The sequence below is a fragment of the Epinephelus lanceolatus genome, chromosome 18 (assembly GCF_041903045.1).
Source record: "Epinephelus lanceolatus isolate andai-2023 chromosome 18, ASM4190304v1, whole genome shotgun sequence".
In the NCBI taxonomy this organism is placed as follows: Eukaryota; Metazoa; Chordata; class Actinopteri; order Perciformes; family Serranidae; genus Epinephelus; species Epinephelus lanceolatus.
The window spans coordinates 39,702,687-39,720,693 of NC_135751.1; the positions used below are offsets into that span (position 1 = coordinate 39,702,687).

The following is an 18,007-nucleotide window of genomic DNA, read 5'->3' on the forward strand; positions in this document are numbered from 1 at the left end:
TCTATACTTAAATTAACCAGCACACCCCACACATCAACACGCCCCCTTCAGCATCAGGAAGTTACTTTCCAGACTGTAAAGCAGCAAATGAAGCCAGAGTCCAGAGTGATTCATCACAGCTAACTCATGTGGACAAACTGCAGGTTTGTAATGCTGGCTGCTCTTTAGTGAATACAAAAACCCACTTATCTGAAACTAAGGGTAAATGGCATTTGCTCAAAGTTACACATTAACACATGCTTTTATATTTTTTATCAAACTAAATAAACCAAGACAATTAGCCTGATCCTAATACAGATAAATATTATATGTGCTGTATGTTATCTTGTCTAAACAAAATCCTGCATCTCCTGACGGGACCTCAGAGCTCATGTTTCTGCTGTTAGTAGTTTGAGGCAAATGGCACCTGGAGGCACTAACATCCGGCCCAGTCGGCAGAGGAAAATGTTGCCACTGTACATTTCTGCAAATCAGTACATAACACTTGCACATTTATATCATATCGATATTTTTAATATGCGAGCTGACTTTGTCATAGGGAGGTGGAGGGGACGGTGGATGGTGTGAGACATATAAGGCACCTGTCAATTTGAGTCATTGCTGTGTTTCCTGCAGCTTTTCATCACACAGGGGGATTTTTTAATGACCTGTTAGTGTGTTTTCCAGCGGGGAGAGTGCCATGAAAAGTGACTGATATTTAGTGAGGTAGTGCCATGAAAAACATTGCTGCTGTTCCAGTGGAGACCTTCAAGCAGAAACACGATATTTTCCTAAACATTGCCAAGTGTTTTTTTTTTTTTTTTAATTTTTAATTTTTAATTTTTGCATTGTGGGCTTACACACTCTAAAAATTATTCATGGGGTTAGAGGATAATATAAATAAAATTAATAATAATAATAATAATAAATTAGTTTTATCAGCATAAAAAAAATGTTTGTTACATATAAGTCTTTTAGTCACCTGAAATCTAAGAAGTTGGTCAAAATTATAATTTTTGACATTTCTGAGTAAAGTTATAAAAAGTTATAATAATATACATGTACATGAGTTAGTGCACTTTCAGTTGAGAGCTGCAATAACCAAACTATTACTCCCTTGAAATCTCAAAATTACCCTCGCAACCAAGCGGCTCTTGTGCCTAAACATAACCATACGTTAAATACAGCATTGTTGAGAATGTAAAGTTTCACTGTCTCTGTGTGTAACGCATCAGTGGTTTGCAGAAACGTACAATGCCAACAGTATTTCTGGCGATTGAGTTGAATTTCCGGCCCACTTATAATTTGAACTGAGCAGTTGAAAATGAACTTTTAACCCTAATATGCTTAAACAAACACATTTTTATTGGTCAGACCTGTTTTCTTGTGAAATCAAAAGGACACAGAGGAATGACGTCTACCTGCACATAAACCAACTCAAAAACACACCAGAGTCTAGAAATACTTTTCACTTTATTTCAAAATTGATCACCATACAACATCCATACAAATAATGTGTCATTTCAGTTGCTTATTTACAAGCTGTGTCATGGCAACAACATTCACAATATTGGTCCCTTCTGTCCACCATACCAGCCTTTGTTTCATCATCACACTGAACGCAGTTATCATGTGACTCCTCATTAACTGGCTGTGTGTCACAGGTGGTAGTACTGCTTGACATTAAAATAATCTCTGGTGAAGTGTGTGCGTAGCCTGTTTTACAAAGTGTAGTGTTCTCGAGATATAGATAATGTACATTCATATCTATTAGACGGATTTAAATGTAGTAAAAATAGATTTGTTATGTCATTCAGTAGTTCTGATTGCACAAGATCTGACATTAACTGTCTTTAATGATGAGGCATTTTTGCAAGATAGAAGGCATAGCCCCTCACTCCTCTAGAGGCGATGCAGGAAGTACCTAGAAAGGCTCCAGTGATTAAAATCCATCTTCTGAGGTTTCCACCATTTGCAGTTAGTCCCCCCTGGATCTTATTCTGCAGTAAAGGATCATGGACACCACCATGGCACATATCTGAGGACAATATATATTAAATAAATATATATTAGTAAAACAGGCAATTAAAAAGTAAGGTAGTGTACAAAAAAAGAAAGGATGATATATTAATCGAGGCATGTTTTTAATAGCTAGGGTTTAATTCTAATTTAGTCAGGACCACTTTAGTCAAAGAAAAGTTTATTTCCATTTGCAGGATTATATTTGGCATTATGGCTGTCTCCTAGGCCTACATGAGGCCCGTTTCCACTGAAGAAGTTCCTGGTACTATTTGGGGGGCAGGAACTACTACAGGAATGTCCTCTCGCTCGGCCCTCTCAACCGCCGTGTCTCCACTGAGAGAGAGGAGTAGGAGGAAGGTTCCTGTAAAGTTACCGGGCTCTGGATGTGACGTAATTGTTGCGCGACCATTTTGACCGGGGCGACGTAGTGGCATAGGGACGATGTTAGCTGTTAGCTGTTAGCCGATAGCGGTGTCTGTAATAGTGTAATAGGTGTCTTAGTTACAACATGATTGAGCTAACTGGAGTAGTTTCATGTCGTATCCGACAACAGGAGGCTTTTAACAGATGACGTCCTGATGTTAGATTTGCTGCTGCTGTTAGCTGTCCCTGTCAGCTGCAGCCACTGATGCTTTCTAGACATCGTGATTTCCCAAAACTGAATAAATACCACACACAGCAACACAAAACTGCTTTGCTAGCTCAATCATGTTGTAACTAAGATATCCGCTGGAAAATATGTTTTTCACGAGCCGGTTATTGAGTTTGTTTATATGGCGGTGGAAACTATGAACGAGCTAACCCTCGTCTGCTGAGTTTTAAAAATGCCAGCTATTTTGTTGCTTTCTGTTGACGTCACATTCCGCCTTGCGTGTATCCAATCAGCACCAAGTAAACCCCAAGCCCCAGCCAGGAGTTTTTCGGGGCCGTTCTGAGTACCTACTCCGAGGCAGGGACTTGTTTGGCCCCTGTAAAAGTTCCGGAACTCTGTCCTTCAGTGGTGGTTCCTGCGGTGGAGACACGCACCAACGGCGCCGGCCCCATAAAATTACCCCGAAGTTCCTGCGGTGGAAATGGGCCTATGGAGAGCCTAAGGTAGAGAGAGCACACCTCTCTGTCCTTCCACGCGCCTACATGGAAAGCCTAAGGCAGGCAGAGCACATCTCTCCACCCCTCCACACGCTTACGTGGAAAGCCTAAGGCAGAGAGAGCACACCTCTCTGCCCTTCAACGTGCCTACATGGAAAGCCTAAGGGGCTGTACACATGCTGAGTTTTTTGCGCCCTCAAATTTGTTGTTTTCAGTGTTGACGTGTGGCAGGCACGCTCAAATGCCAGAGTGATGCTGTCATGGTGCGCACCCGTTCCTGAGAGCCCATTTTTTAGGGTGCGACGACTACGCCCTGAGATAAACCAAGTTCAACTTTGGAACTAAGCAGTGCACACCGCATGTCATGTGACAGGGACCAACCCATCACAGCTGGCAGATATCTTTCCCTTCTTCTGTAAACATTAGAATGCGGTAAATATGACGAAGAAGTTGATCATGTTAGTGCAGGGCTACCCAGAGCTTGTCATCTGTCCCACAGACAATAGGCCTACACACTTATAAACAAGGTCTGGAAAAAGATCAGCTCTGCACTCAGGATTTCAGGTAAATGGGCTCTGATACAGAGCTTCTTAAGGTTGCTTAGCAATCTCAGACGCAACTTGCTGCCGCACTCTTGAAAGCTGGCATGAAAAAGGCACAAATGTAGCACCCAGCACCCAACGTTGTCCAGGCAGTTAAAGACACGGCATGTGTATGGCCCCTGAGGCAGAGAGAGCAAACCTCTCTGCCCTTCCATGCGCCCACATGGAAGCCTAAGGCAGGGAGAGCAGCAGCAAAGACCCTCCCGGGAACAGCACAGAGCAGCATCAATGACAAACAGAAATGACATTGATAAGTCAGACACAGCATGAAAAGGAGGAGCTGGGTTGGAGGCAGGTTGCAAAGCAGCTTGCAGAGGAAGCAGCGACAGTAGGCAGGCCAGAGCAGTTTAGATAGGGCTGTCTAAAATCACAAATTGGAGCAGAATGATGCTGTCGTCATTTGGTTCTGTGTAAAAAAGAACTAATATTAGCCAAGCAAATGTCAAGTCATCAAACTTGCCACTCGAGTCTGACTCTAGTCAAGTCATGTGAGTCAAGTCCCTCACCTCTGGTCAGCTGCTGTTGTTGAAATAGGCTTCATTTAAAGTCATTTATCTGCTCTCTGATGCATTACAGCCTATTATACAACAGTTAGTTCCGGCCCTGCAATCTGATTGGTCGAGAGACAGTAAAACCGTGATGATATTGGAGTACAACATCACGGTTATTTCACTGTGTATGTATCACTCCGCCTCACAGCTGATTGCAATCAACAATCAAATCAAAACTGACGGTTAGTGTCAGTTAGGTCAGCAGTTGCATTGTAGGCTAATTAATTCATCCACTGTCAAACAGCCAAAAATATGGATTTATTTCCTAAAATAAGTTTTGAATTGAACTATGAATGGTCATCAGAGGAAGATGAGGGAGAGGAGAAGCTGAATCCATCTGAGCACACATCCAGGTTTGTCAGTGTTTCATCAGCGGAGCTCAATGACTTGGAGAAAAGCAACATACTGTCAGATCAGAGGGCAGAGTCGGCTGTGCCTGTGAAGCAACAGTCCACCATGCAGTCACCAGAGACTTATTTCACCGGCTGCACAATTAATGGAAACGTGCAGATAAATGTGTATAAAGAGTAAGTGCCTGGCGCACCATGTCTGAGTTACATAGCAACGGTGACAGCGGAGTCCTGAGGGAACTATTTTTGTTGGCGGAAGACAAATAAAATGCTTAAATTATCTATTTTGTCCTCGGCCCTGCAAATGAAAAAAACAAGAGATAAGGACATACCTCCAGGACTGCAATTCCCAGGGCCACCGCCACAATCCCCACAGTGTTGCTATCAATCAGCTGCTTGATCTTTGGGAAGCACCCAGTGATCGTCTGAGGAAAATAAAGAGTGGAGGTGAAAAGTTACTGATTCAAAATGGTTCTGGATCATGCACATGAATATACTTCTTTAAAGTCCATACCGTGGCGCTGTCAACCGCCGTTTGATTACATGGGTCATCAGTGCCTAGACAGCACTGTGGTGGGTACTTCTGGTTGTGGTCCACATAATATGGAGAGTTGACAAAGTCTGAAGAGTTGTAGAATCCACAGCATTTTAACTAATGTGGACACAAAGAGAGTTGATGTTACACAATGCACCAGTGAAACAGAACTATCACAGTGTGTTCAGAAGAATTACCGTGCTCATTGTAGTATTCCACAGTCCTGTGATGTCAGGATTTTTCCCGTAGTCCTTCTTGATGTTCTGAACTGCCACCGTGCCAAACTTGGTGATCAACTCATCTGCCTAAAATGAAAGAATACAGTAGCTTTTGCATCTGAGTCACAGAAGGCAGCGCCTGTCTTGATAATCCAGGCTACCAATATCGTCTATGTGGAAAAGTTCCTTTACTTACCAAGGGTCTGAACACCAAGATCACCACTGCTCCTGCAACCTCAGCTATGAACACCACCAGGATTATGATGAAAAACTAGAAAAACATCAGAATGTTAAATCTTTTGCTGGAATGGGATTTTTAAAATCATCATTTCAAATAGGGAAAACTTGTTTAAAGAGGCTCTATGTGAAATTCAGAGCATACGGGTTGTCTCTCAACATGAAGGTGGGTGAGCTGGCGGCTAGCAGCTAACGTGCTAACTTCATAATTGGTGCTAAACAACAGCAACAGAACTAACAGTGTTAACCAGGGGGGAACTAGAGGATTGGTGCTACGTTTCCCACGACAACGCCATCCTGATATCAGCGGTGCAAAGTGGACAGCAACAGACAACAACCTACCAGCAGCAGCATACACATGCTCTCTTTGATGGCTCCACAGCAGCCCAGAAAGCCGATGATGAGCAGGAGTGCTCCTATTGCAATCAGCAGGTAGCCCACATTGAGCACCTGGCTGAGCTCTGGTGGTGCGTTTTCAATTTTCCCGATGAAGCTGAGGATGGAGCTGCTGTCCACCTTCACCCAGATCCCAACACCCAGGATGGCAGCACCCGCCAACTGAGGGAGAGAAGAAGAGACAAGGAGAGAGGAGAGGAGGGGAAAGTCCTAAAGATTAAAGGGGAATTCCACCAATGTGCAATACACCTCCCAACCGCTATAGTGGCGCTGTGGCGTGGTAGAAAGCCGGTGCACTCATTCATTGCGGGACGAAGAGGGGGTGGAGAAAATTTCAGACATCCGAGATAAAATGCATGTTTATTGAACAATAATGAATATACAAACACACGGCAACCCCCTGTACACCTTCCTAACATCTGTGCCTGTGAGGTGAGTACGTTACATGTTTGATTTGAACGTTTATGGATACGTGAATCGGTCTAGACCGGGAACCCCCAAACGAAAAATGGCGTTCGTTTTCAAGACGTCTTGGTCCAAGGTTAGCCTCTGCTCCTTCATGTTGAAAGGGGTCAGTTGAGGTGGTTCAAGCATCTGATCAAGATCCTCCTGGGCGCCTCCCGCTGGAGGTATCCCGGGCACAACCCACTGGTAGGAGGCCCCAGGGCAGACCCAGAACACTCTGGAGGGATTATATATCTCATCTGGCCTGGGAACACCTTGGGGTCCCCCAGGAGGAGCTGGAAAGCGTTGCCGGGGAGAGGGACGTCTGGGGTGCTTTACTTGGCCTGCTGCCCCTGTGACCTGGCTCCAGATAAGCAGATGAAAATGGATGGATGGAGAAACACTAAACCTTATGTTATTTTTTTTTTGTACGGATACAATTTAAGTAATCTTTTCTTCCTTAACATTTGTGGAGGTGTCACTTTCAACATGGCTTCTCATTGTAATCGATTGCTGTGACCCACCTGTGCTCACTTATTTAGCAAGAGTGGGTGACACCCCCTACCAAGCTTATAAAATGTTTGCTTGACTCCTGTCCACCCTGATGAAGACCTTAGAGTCAAAACCAGTCTGTGTTTTAATGTAAGCAGCCATGTTTTGAAATAAAGGCTTTTTAACTTAATTCAGATGCATCTGTTCCTGCTCCACGCATGAGTGCCTGAAGTCCATTTTTTCTTCCCTTGGTCTTGTAATTGTGTCACAAAGTTAACATTTCCCTCCATCGTTCACACTGTAACCTACTCGTGATGCACACAGAAAAAAATGTAAAAGTGTTTTCTCTGTAAAACAGAATCATAGTTTGAAGTAATTCTTATGAAGCAGTAAAACTTACAAAGATGATGCCATTGAAGACAAACATCATGACTTTGAGGAATCCGAAGCATCCCATGTTTGCAGCAGAAAGTTCAACCTACAGAGGAAAAAAAGACAGTGGTCAACCAACTCTGCTCAGCATCTCGTTGTCAGCCTTCATGTTATTTTTACTCACATGAGTTTTGTACATGTAGATTTATATTTAAAGTTCTTAGGGTCCAGGCAGCTAAGCTGCCAGGACACTATTGTAATCCTAGTTCTTCTTCTTCTTCTTGAAAACTCACCAAACTTTGCACAAAGGTCCAGTCTCATGCCAGATATCCTCAGCTGTAAACTCAAGCCAATAGTCCTGATGGTGGCACTACAGCAAGCGTCTCAAGTTCAAAACTTTGAAAATTCATAACAAATCAACCATACATGCTACAACTTCACAACTTTCATCAAACTGTAGCCCCAGTACTGAAGAAACTTTGGTACATTTAAACCTATTAAAAATGATGAAGTTCATCACTCAAAAACTGTAAAACTTCTTAAACCTATCTCCTCCCACAGTTTTTGCTCAATTGACACCAAACTTGCTACAGAGCATCTTCAGACTGTCCTACAAAAACTACGTTTCTCAGATTTTTGATTTATCAAAAATTGAGCCTACAGTGCTGTTTGACTGTAAACGGTACTGTAAACATATACATGCAAATTCTTGCTAAATAAATCTTCAATGTTCATGAAAAAATGACAAAATTCTAGAGTCATGGTAGATGATGTGTGGCAAATTTCAGAATTTTATCTCAAAAACTGAATTTTTGACAGCATTTTGAATTTTGCTCTAATGTGAACAATTGGAGTCAATGTAAAAATGGCAATTTTAAACATCAGTTTTTCACTCATGGAGCAAATCAATCATTGTTACAAACAAATTACCAACATCTCCATGCTGTCTAGATGCAATATGTGTATTTTCAGATTTTTGTCTTAATAACTGAATTTTTTACAGTGGTTTCAAATCTGCCTTTCCATGCACGGATGGCTGCTTTCCTACACAACAGTGAATGGTTTACTCAGTTTGTGAAGCCACTGTTGAGTTGCTACTTGCCAATTAGCTCAGAGCGGCAGATGACCGTCTTAGGTTCCAGAGGTTGCGGAATCGAGCCTCAACTGGTGCAGAATCCACATTGTAATGTAAACATCTTCTTGTGTTCCAGCTTATTGCTTAAAATTGCCTGAGCGTGACTGATCACTGTGCAGCATCTTCAAGTCTTTTTTCTGTAAGAAAATCTGCCTTCTCATGCTTGAAAATAAACCAAACTTTGCACAAAGATCCAGTGTCAATACTTAAGCGTGAAACCATCTGAGGCTTCTCACTTTGCACATAGCTCAACTAGTTAAACATCAGTTTTTCACTTATGGAGCAAATCAGTCATTGTAAATTACCAACATCTCCATGCTGTCTAGATGCAATATGTGTATTTTCAGATTTTTGTCTTAATAACTGAATTTTTTACAGTGGTTTCAAATCTGTTTTTCCATGCATGGACGGCTGCTAAACCTGCACGTCTGGCTTAGTCAGTTTGTGAAGCTACACATGAATTGTCACTGACTAATTAGCTCAGTGAAATAGAAGTTGATTCTTAGTCTCAGAGGTTGTGAGTTCAAGCTGATGCAAAAGGCAGATTGTGTTGCTAAATTCCTAAATGTCTTCCAATTCTTCTGCTTGTTGCTCAGAATTGCCTAAAAATGCCCGGACCTGACCCATCACTGCGCAGCAGCTATAATTACCCTTGTTATCTTTAGATCTGTTGATTCATTAGCACTCACATCACAGTCACATGTGCGCGCAGCATTAGTCATCTTGATGATGTATTGTCCTAAGTGTCATGATGTCATTATGCACCGCCATTTGGGTGACAAATTAACAGTTGGTCTGTGTTGTTTCCTCTGTGAGGTAGGAGGGGAAAACACCTGCCACCTTCCCAACTCCTCACCTTTTAACCTTCGACAGCTTAATAACTTATCTTTGTCAAACATTCAGAGTGCCCTGGGTCTTTGATTTCCACTCGAAGGACATTTATAGTGCACATATCACCTTACAGGAAACTCAGGTGAGGGCTTTGCTTGGTTTAGATTTAACGGGAATATAGAGTTGAGGATTGAGGAAATGTGCCCCACTGTATTCACTGAAAAGCATTTGACTAAGCCCGTGTTATACAAAAGAGACGAGGAACCAAACTCAGTTACACCTGAGTGTCTTTCTATAACTTTCCCCCTTTTGAATTCAAATTTAGGACATTCTGTTTAAATACTGGAAAGTCATAAACTCATAGATGTTATGACCAGAGTAATACAGACACAAATGCAGCATAATAAACAAACAAGGACTGCAGGGTGTGTATTTGCATAGAAAACTTTGTGGTGAGCCAGATGATCCACCACACCCAGTACTTGTTAGACTTCATGGTGCCTATGCAAAGGGCCAGTGGAGGTACATTACAACACAACAGCCAAGCTACCTTTGTATCGACTGACACATGCATACATGACACATCCATTGTAGTGTTTTACAGCTGTGGCTCCAAGTAGCGGGGGGTCCCCAGAAAACTGTGGAAACATTTATGTTCACTATCTAATTCACTATAGAGGTGAGTCCAATGTGAGTAAGAGTCATAGGAGTGAATATTCTGATAACAGGTTTCACTTCCGTCACAGTTATCTCCTCAACTGTGGCTGACAACAATAGAATTCTCCTCTTATTCATATCTAACAACCAAAATCTTTTCAGATGGAGAACCCTGAAGCAAAATCTTATCAAATGAGGGTCTGTGGCATCACATGTATTAATTTCGGTGTCCTTAAAGGCCCAGACACCAAACCAACTCCAGAGAACTTGCAGTGATGAAGGCCCCCGCTGCTGTGTAGCCGGACGTCGCCGTGTCTCGGCCAAAGAGTTGCACATGAACACACCACAAAGACTACAGCCGACAGCCAACCAGCACGTATGTTCTACTCCTATGTAAGAGGAAGCAACTCCACATAAGCAGATGGCGGTAGCCTGTATTTGTCACTCAAAAAGGGAAACTGGAACATAGTCTTGATGCTTGTTAGCCAGTTAGCACAGTTACCAGCAAAATCCAGAGTTGAAAGAACAGAGCATGTTTACCGTGCAAGAATGAACAATAACACAAACCATCAAAAAACGTTTCTGCTAAAGCACTCAGTGGATAAAAAAAAAAAAAAAATCTGACCTTATGTAACAAGTTTGTTTCGGTCTCTTGAAGTTAGCTGTTTGTTTACTTTCCTCACCTCCAGACACTAACTGACAGCCCAACACTGAGCGATGGCCAATCATCGGCTTGCTGTGTCAGGGCCTTGACACAAAAAGGTTGAAAATCTATAGACTACATAAAATAATGGGTGTACCCACCGTGATGTCACCCATTGGTTTGTGGACTCCAGTTTCAAAGTCTCAAGTCTGGCATTTCGGCCATCGCCATCTTGTTTTTGTGGACACAGAAGTGACCATATTTGGACAAGAGTGGGAGTTGAGGAGAAGCAGGGGTGGGATCTGAGTACTGACTGTGGTGATGACTTGCCCAGTCTCAGAACCCATCTGCTTCCATCTGTCAACATGATAAAGCCTTTGGGGACAAGGGACAATATTTCGGGCTGATCTGGTGCAGCCAGCATTTATCCCGGCCAAGACTTCCTCTTTCAAGCACAGGTCATTGCAGTTAATCTCTATCAACAGATGTCTGGATATGAATGCCAATCAATTAAAAAAAAGCATAAAGCAAAATCATCGTCGCACAATAGCTGATGGGTTTCAAGATTACATTTTAGGCAATGCATTTTGCCTCTCCAAGTGAAGTGTTTGAGATAGACTACTCAGACTACAGCATTTCTGACACCAAATTCTTGTCCCATAGTTGACAGACTCTGCGTACATATGCAGCTGGAGATTACAGCCAGCCCATCACTTAAAGCGGCCACACCTTTAATCGTGTGTAACTTTAAGCCTTAATAACATTTACACAGGTGCGTTATATAAAAATTCACCCCACAGTTGTCATTAACAGAGAAATTATAACCTGGGGGACCATAAACTGTAAAAATAATGGACATAGCTTCCGTGATGTCATCCACTGGCTTGTGAACTTCTGTTTTGAAACCTTGAGTTTGTCATTTCATCCATCGCCATCTTAATTTTTCAGAGCCAGAAATGACCATATTTGGGCAAGAGGCTGGCGCTGTGGAGGAGTGTGGGGTGGGTCTAACCAGTCTGTTCTTTTTTCAGTCACCAAATACCGCTGCTTTGTCTGTGATTTCGTCATCAGACACCGACGCCAAAATCACCTTTCATGGCAGACTGATGCTCACTAGGAGGCATCAGATTGTGACGCAGCTGGACATGATATTCCGCAGTGTTATGACATGCAACTAGACAGCACGTCACGGCAGTATGATACACGAACTGGCAGTGTCAGTTGATAACATGGGCAGATGGCACTTGTCACAGCAGTATGATTCACCGCTTGAGGGCGTCAGTTGGAAACACTGCCAGGGACGACGTAATATAAGGAGCTGGACAGTCCCTATGGGCGGGAGGGAGGGGTGGTGGATGGATCCAACAAACCCCGGACTTTCATCCAAGAGCCCACTGTTTGCTTCCTGTATAACTGTTGAGCCAAACTATGATGTTTGTTTCTAACTATGTGCTTTTGTTGACATTGGTTGCAGCGTCCTGGAACATCATCAGCCCTAGTGCCAGATTTTGCGTTGAAACCATATATTTTATAGTATCTTCACGTGATCAAATACACATTTGACACACATTACCAATCATCTCTGCAAATCAGCGCATGACAAAAATACCAAATAAAATAAGAAATTATTCATTAAATAGAGTTTTTAAATAGTTGATTTATAGTTTATATAGTTTCTGTAAAATGAACATATAATTTGTTTTAGATTTCTACCGATTATTTCACAAAAGAAAAAAAGACACGTTGACGGACATGGTTAAGCCTTCTTGAGGGCATGTAGCAGATAACAGCATTTATATTTTAACATGTATTCTTCTTTGAACACAGGCGTATTTCTGAGGTGGCAAGCTGAACCACTCGCAAGGGCCCCCACCCCAAGGGCCCCGGTGCAACCATACTGCCTGCACTGCTCATATTTAAGCCCCTGATGTCAACATAAAAGTCCACTTACAAAGCAGCAATACGTGACGACTTGGGATGTGAATATTTTGGTCTAAGTGAGGAGCCGAGGAGGGAACTGCCCATTGGTTCGACATCCCATTGGTCCGACCATATTAAACTCATTGTTCCGAAGTCCATTCCGAAATCATCATGATGCCCTGTGGTTAAGGTCTGGTTAGGTTTAGGCACAAAAACCACTTGGTTAGGGTCAGGAAAAGATCATGGTGTGGGTTAAAATGAAAAAGAAAGTGGCAAACACATAAGCTGTGAGCCTGCTCCGCCTCAAGCCTTTCCCAGCTGACCCAGAGCCGGTCGCGGCGCACCATACGCCCGCCGCGAGCCGTTCAGCACCGCGGACAGTCGGACTAATGGGATGTCGAACCAATGGGCTGTCGAACCAATGACATGGACCCGCCGAGGACACTATCTGCAGACAGCCTGTCACTCAAAGCGTCCCGCCCATTATCATTTACAGACCCAGTGTGATTGTATTATCTTCGCTTTTCCTCCCCCCCTGTAGTTACATGTTTCTATTAGACATATTTTGATCGAGTACAGAGTAGCACTTGTGTGTACTGTACAAATTTGTCTTGATGACACCGATATAAAGTTATGGTTAAGTTTTGCATAACTTTAGGCCTTAATAAAATGTAAATAAGTGAGTTATATAAAAATTCACCCCTGTACAGCTGTCATGAACAGGGAGATAAACTACAGAGACCGAAACCGCTTTTTGTACGCGGGTGTAAACATGTTAATTCCAGCTATAATAACATGGGGGTCTATGAGGATTGTCTCACTCTTGGAACCAGCCTCAAGTGGCCATTAGAGGAACTGCAGTTTTTGGAACTTCAGTGTTGGCTTCATTTTTTTCAGCACTGATGTTGCTACCTGGCTCACACAGAAACATAACATTCATCTGTCTTCATCATCTTGACTCATCAAACACAGGCACACACACACATCACTCACACCCTATCTCCAAATCTCCTCCTCTCGCCCCCCTTTTACAACCCCTACTGTTCTAGAGTCCCTTCAAGATTGTCACTTCCAAATGTGTGTGTGTGTGTGTGTGTGTGTGCGCGCCCCCCACATGGGATACAGTGCCCTTTGTCTGGCGTAACAAAACAAATTGTTTTCCCAAACAACAATGACTGAGCAGAACCCTCCTGTGGCAACGGGCTGCTTTCTCAGAATCGGGATCTCCCTCGTGTCCTCGCCTCACTATCATTTGATCCTTACCTGCTCTATTACAGGATTTACAGTCATTTACATACTACACCTTGTGTAAACATATCCTCGGACATACATCTCAAATAACCAAAAACAGGAAATGGCTTGTGTTCTTTCAGCCGGTCCCTGCTGTTGAATAAAGCTGCTCTTCGTCAAGTTAATCATACATCCAGGGGCCAGGATGCACTCACAGAATGAGCTGTTGCCTTGACTCCCCAAACTCCCACAATCACCTCTGAGCTTTCCCGACTTCCTCATGGTCAGCAGTTGCACTCTGACACCAAGGAGTCGGTCTGGTGATGTATTAACAAGTTGGAGTCACATGAAAATCTCAAAAGGTCCCAGTGAAAAAATAAGTAGTGTTCACTTTCAATGGGGAGAGGCTCTTGTTTGGAGGTACCTGGTCTGTATTCTTTGGGCTTAGATCAACAAAACCTCTGAGTTTGTCTCTGACTGACTGACTTCCATCAAAAACACGGCCAAATCTCAAAGGACGCCATTGAGCGGAATAATTGCAGGCAGGTCTCAGGAGACAAAGGATCATTGTTGGATGGATCCCTCCCTGTGTTGGTACGGCACTTGAAAAATATCCAAAAGACTAAAACTCACAAAAAGAAGCTCCAACACAACTTGAAATCAAAGTCAAAGTTACCTTTCACAGCAGATATCCGAGGACGTCCTCTGAGGCTGGCTCTCTGTCAGGAGTCTCTACCTTCACTGTGGTGATGGAGGCTGTTGCTGTGGGAGCAGACTGACTGTGAGATAACAGGAGCACAGCAGTGTATTATTCTTCTGTCCTCTGAAAATCACCCACAATATACTCTCTGTCTCCACTTCCTGTGTGGCTCTGTCGCTCCGGTGGATATGAGAGAGCCTCTAAGTGACTTTTTCAGCTTTCTGCTTTTATTTTAAGGCTGTTGGCTGGTTAAGTACTGGAGAGGGAGAGGGAGAGGGAGAGGGAGAGGGAGGCAGGTGGGCGTGTCCAAAGCAGCCGAGTAATAACACACATCACCATGGAGTCAGGCTGGTCTCCTGTGAGGGAGGAAGGGGAAGAGAGATCACCTGTTTGTATTCACACCAGCCTTTTAACACACCTATGTACCTTTGAGGTGTTAATTTGAACACAGTTTGTACGTATGACAAACGTTGCGTGCATTAATGACAGGAACCATTTGTAATCAGTAACTAAAGGCTGACCTAATCCTTTTCTGGAACAAAAAAGTTGTATATAAATAACTGATTATCTTTCCCCCCACACTGAAACAGCTCTTATCAGAGTAAACAGTGACTTTAAAATCAACAGTGATTCAAGAAGAATTCCCATTGTAGTTTCACTTAACCTCTGTGCTGCCTTTGACTTGGTTGAGTGAGTTTTTATATATTTCCATTAGTAGCTTGGAAAGTAGCAGTAGCTAAAAAGTACACTTGTTGTTTCTGAAAACACCTGAGATGAGAAATAGACAGCAGAGTAATAGTATCTTGATTCATATTTGATCAGCGCTGCCTAGTTTGACAGTTTGACCACAGTGCACAAACAGTGACTGACATGACTGACAGCTGCATTGGAGACTCCTTGGCTCTGATTGGTTGTTGTTGTTGTTAATGTGTGGTGAGTCCATTATAAGCAATACGAAGAGACAAAGGAATACGATTTTTTTCACATCTGTCTCACGTACTGTTGTGTAGACTTAGTGTCAGTTTACTCAAATACGACAACAGTTATTTTTTTATAAAAGTTGCCAACTATTGCTTTAATGGTTTGGCTTGCAATTACATTTCTGACATGCAGTCACTCAACAGTCCAGTCAGGTGGGGTATTTCTGACATATCTAACTGTGTGTAGTTTGTGTCTGGATGTGGGGTTTGCAACCCAATCACAAGAAAATATGTTGGCATTGTACAGTTCTGCAAACCATGGATATGTTACATTTGTATGTTACTAAGTTGAGGATATGTTGAAACTTGATGAGTCTTTGTGTTTCAACAACACTGTGGTTAGGTCAAGGCACAAAAACTACTTGGCTATAGTTACGAACAGATCATGTTTTGGCTTGAAAAACTATCCCAGCAGGAAACACAGCAGTGTTTCTGTAAAAAAACAAACTCTTTTCATGGCGTCCCAGCTCGAAATGCACTGATGTCTTGGTAAAAGAAAAAAACAACACTTTAGGCAATGTCTCAGCAAAACCACCTCAAGGCATTATACCAGCAGGAAACGCAGCAAAGAAACATTTGTTTTTCATGACAAAAAAAAGCTTTTTGTCGCACTAATCTGGCAGGAAATGCAGCAATGGCTCAAAATGTAGTGATATCTGGGTTAGAAAATAAATGAATGAAAAAAGCTGCAGTTTGTGGCACTATCCCATCCAGCAGGAAATACAGCAACGTCTTTGTAAAAAAACAAAAAATGGCACAATCCAGCAGGAATCGTAGCAATAATTCTGTAAACCAAAAAAGCGCTTTTCATGGCACCCCAACATGAAATGCACTGATCTCTTGGTTAAAGAGAGAGAAAACACTTTTTGTGGCACTATCATGGCTAAAAATAATATCTTTGTAAGAAATAAAAAATAAATCACATTTCTTGGAACTATCCCAGCAGGAAACGCAGCAATGGTTCTGTAAAAGAACAACTGCTTTTCATGGCATCCCAGCTCGAAATGCCCTGATGTCTTGGTAAAAAAAAAAAGAAATAAAATAAAATAACAACCCACTTTTCATGGCACTATACCAGCAGGTAATGCAGCAATGTCTCAGCAAACGACCAATTTTCATGGCATCCAAGCTTGAAATGCAGTGAAGTCTTGGTGAAAGAAAAAAAATAACACTTCTGGCAACGTCTCGGCAAAAAAAGACCGTTGTTCATGGCACTATACCGGCGGAAACGCAGCGCTGTCTTTGTATTAAAAAAAACAACAATTTTTGAAGGCAACACGGCTTGAAATGTGGAGATGTCTTGGTAAAAAAACAAGTTTTTTGTTGCACTTCGTCAAGAAACGCAGCGATGTCTCACTAAAAAACAACCTTTCTTGGTGGAACCATCCTGACTAAAAACGCAGTGATATCTTGGTAAATGTCTCAGCAATAAAAAAGACCGCTTTTCATAGCACTGTACCGGCAGCGATGTCTTTGTAAAAAAAAAAAACGCTTTTCATGGCATCCCAGCTCGAAACGCAGCAATATCTTGGTTAAAAACAAACAAACAAACAAAAAAACAGCTGCTCTTCATGGCACTATACCAGCAGGTAACGCAGCGATGTCTCAGTAAAAAACACCCACTTTTGGCGTTACTCTCCCCTCTCAAAACACAGTGATACTCTGTGAAAAAACTGCTTTTCAACAAGTTGCTGAAACACAACCATTTTGTCATTTGTTGGTCTCAAATGGTGGTCTGCAGTTTGGCAGGCATCTCTTCTAGATGTCACAGCATCCACTATTACCTCCTCCTCTGAATGCCAGTCAGCTCACATACTGTGTCACTTTAGAAACACTGATATGATGCATACGACACGAACAAACAACATATTCATAGTTTGCAGAAACATACCAACATTGTCTTACATGTTTGGGCTCTATTTCTTTTTCCTTTAAATGCATGTTTATACATGTTGCTGTATGCATTTACTTGTAATGAAATGCCAGTTTAAATATGACTGTAATACCTGAAACAGTGACTTCACTCCCCACCATCAGAGAGCTGTCAGGTGGAGTCTCCACCACCAGGTTTCCTCAGTGAGTGCTCCTCAGACTTTGGCCTCATATTTCTCACATTGTACAGTGTGACATTTGCGTTGTCTGAACTTCACAGTCCTTCAAAGCAGAGATTAAAGGAACACACAGAGAGTGACAGGTGGAAATTACTAACTCAACTGCTAAAGAAGGGAGGATCGATGATTTACAGAAGAAGAAGAATGCTGATGATCAATCACGGGATGTTAATGGCATCATGACACTTTTGAGTAGCTGATAAAAAAATAGGTTTGAAATTGGCCTAAACTGTGTGAAGCAAATGAGTAAATAACAATACATTTTGACACGTTCGAATAAATTATCAAAATCCATTTTGTATTTATAAATATTTTACTCTTCAAATCCAAAATGTAACCCCTAATCACGACTTATCTTTGCTCCCTTACGACTAAACTTGTCCCCCCGTGCTAAACCTCTTATCAACACAAACATCCAGAAACCATTTGCATGTCCAACGTTCAGCTGACTGAAAGGGTCCAGTATGTGTCATTCTATGACGAGGTGTCATTAACACTTATGCTTTTCATGCC

General features: G+C 42.4%; 1 protein-coding gene across 1 annotated transcript; it reads right to left on the bottom strand.

Moving 5' to 3' along the window:
• Positions 1 to 1,433: 1,433 nt before the first annotated feature.
• On the bottom strand, positions 1,434 to 17,541 carry tspan34b (tetraspanin 34b). The gene is made up of 9 exons (XM_033643928.2): positions 17,390 to 17,541; positions 14,380 to 14,759; positions 7,316 to 7,393; positions 5,926 to 6,141; positions 5,543 to 5,617; positions 5,326 to 5,433; positions 5,108 to 5,245; positions 4,926 to 5,018; positions 1,434 to 2,017 (listed from the first exon to the last, which is right to left on the bottom strand). The coding sequence occupies exons 3-9, from the start codon at positions 7,370 to 7,372 to the stop codon at positions 1,958 to 1,960; spliced, it is 747 nt and encodes a 248-aa protein (XP_033499819.1). The 5' UTR covers positions 7,373 to 7,393; positions 14,380 to 14,759; positions 17,390 to 17,541; the 3' UTR covers positions 1,434 to 1,957.
• Between the last annotated feature and the right edge of the window lie 466 nt (positions 17,542 to 18,007).

Coding starts and splice junctions, on each gene's coding strand:
- tspan34b (XM_033643928.2), bottom strand. CDS start 7,372: ATGGGATGCTTCGGATTCCTCAAAGTCATGATGTTTGTCTTCAATGGC. Junction 5,434..5,542: donor TCTTGGTGTTCAGACCCTTG/GTAAGTAAAGGA, acceptor CTTTCATTTTAG/GCAGATGAGTTGATCACCAA. Junction 5,019..5,107: donor CGGCGGTTGACAGCGCCACG/GTATGGACTTTA, acceptor TATTTTCCTCAG/ACGATCACTGGGTGCTTCCC.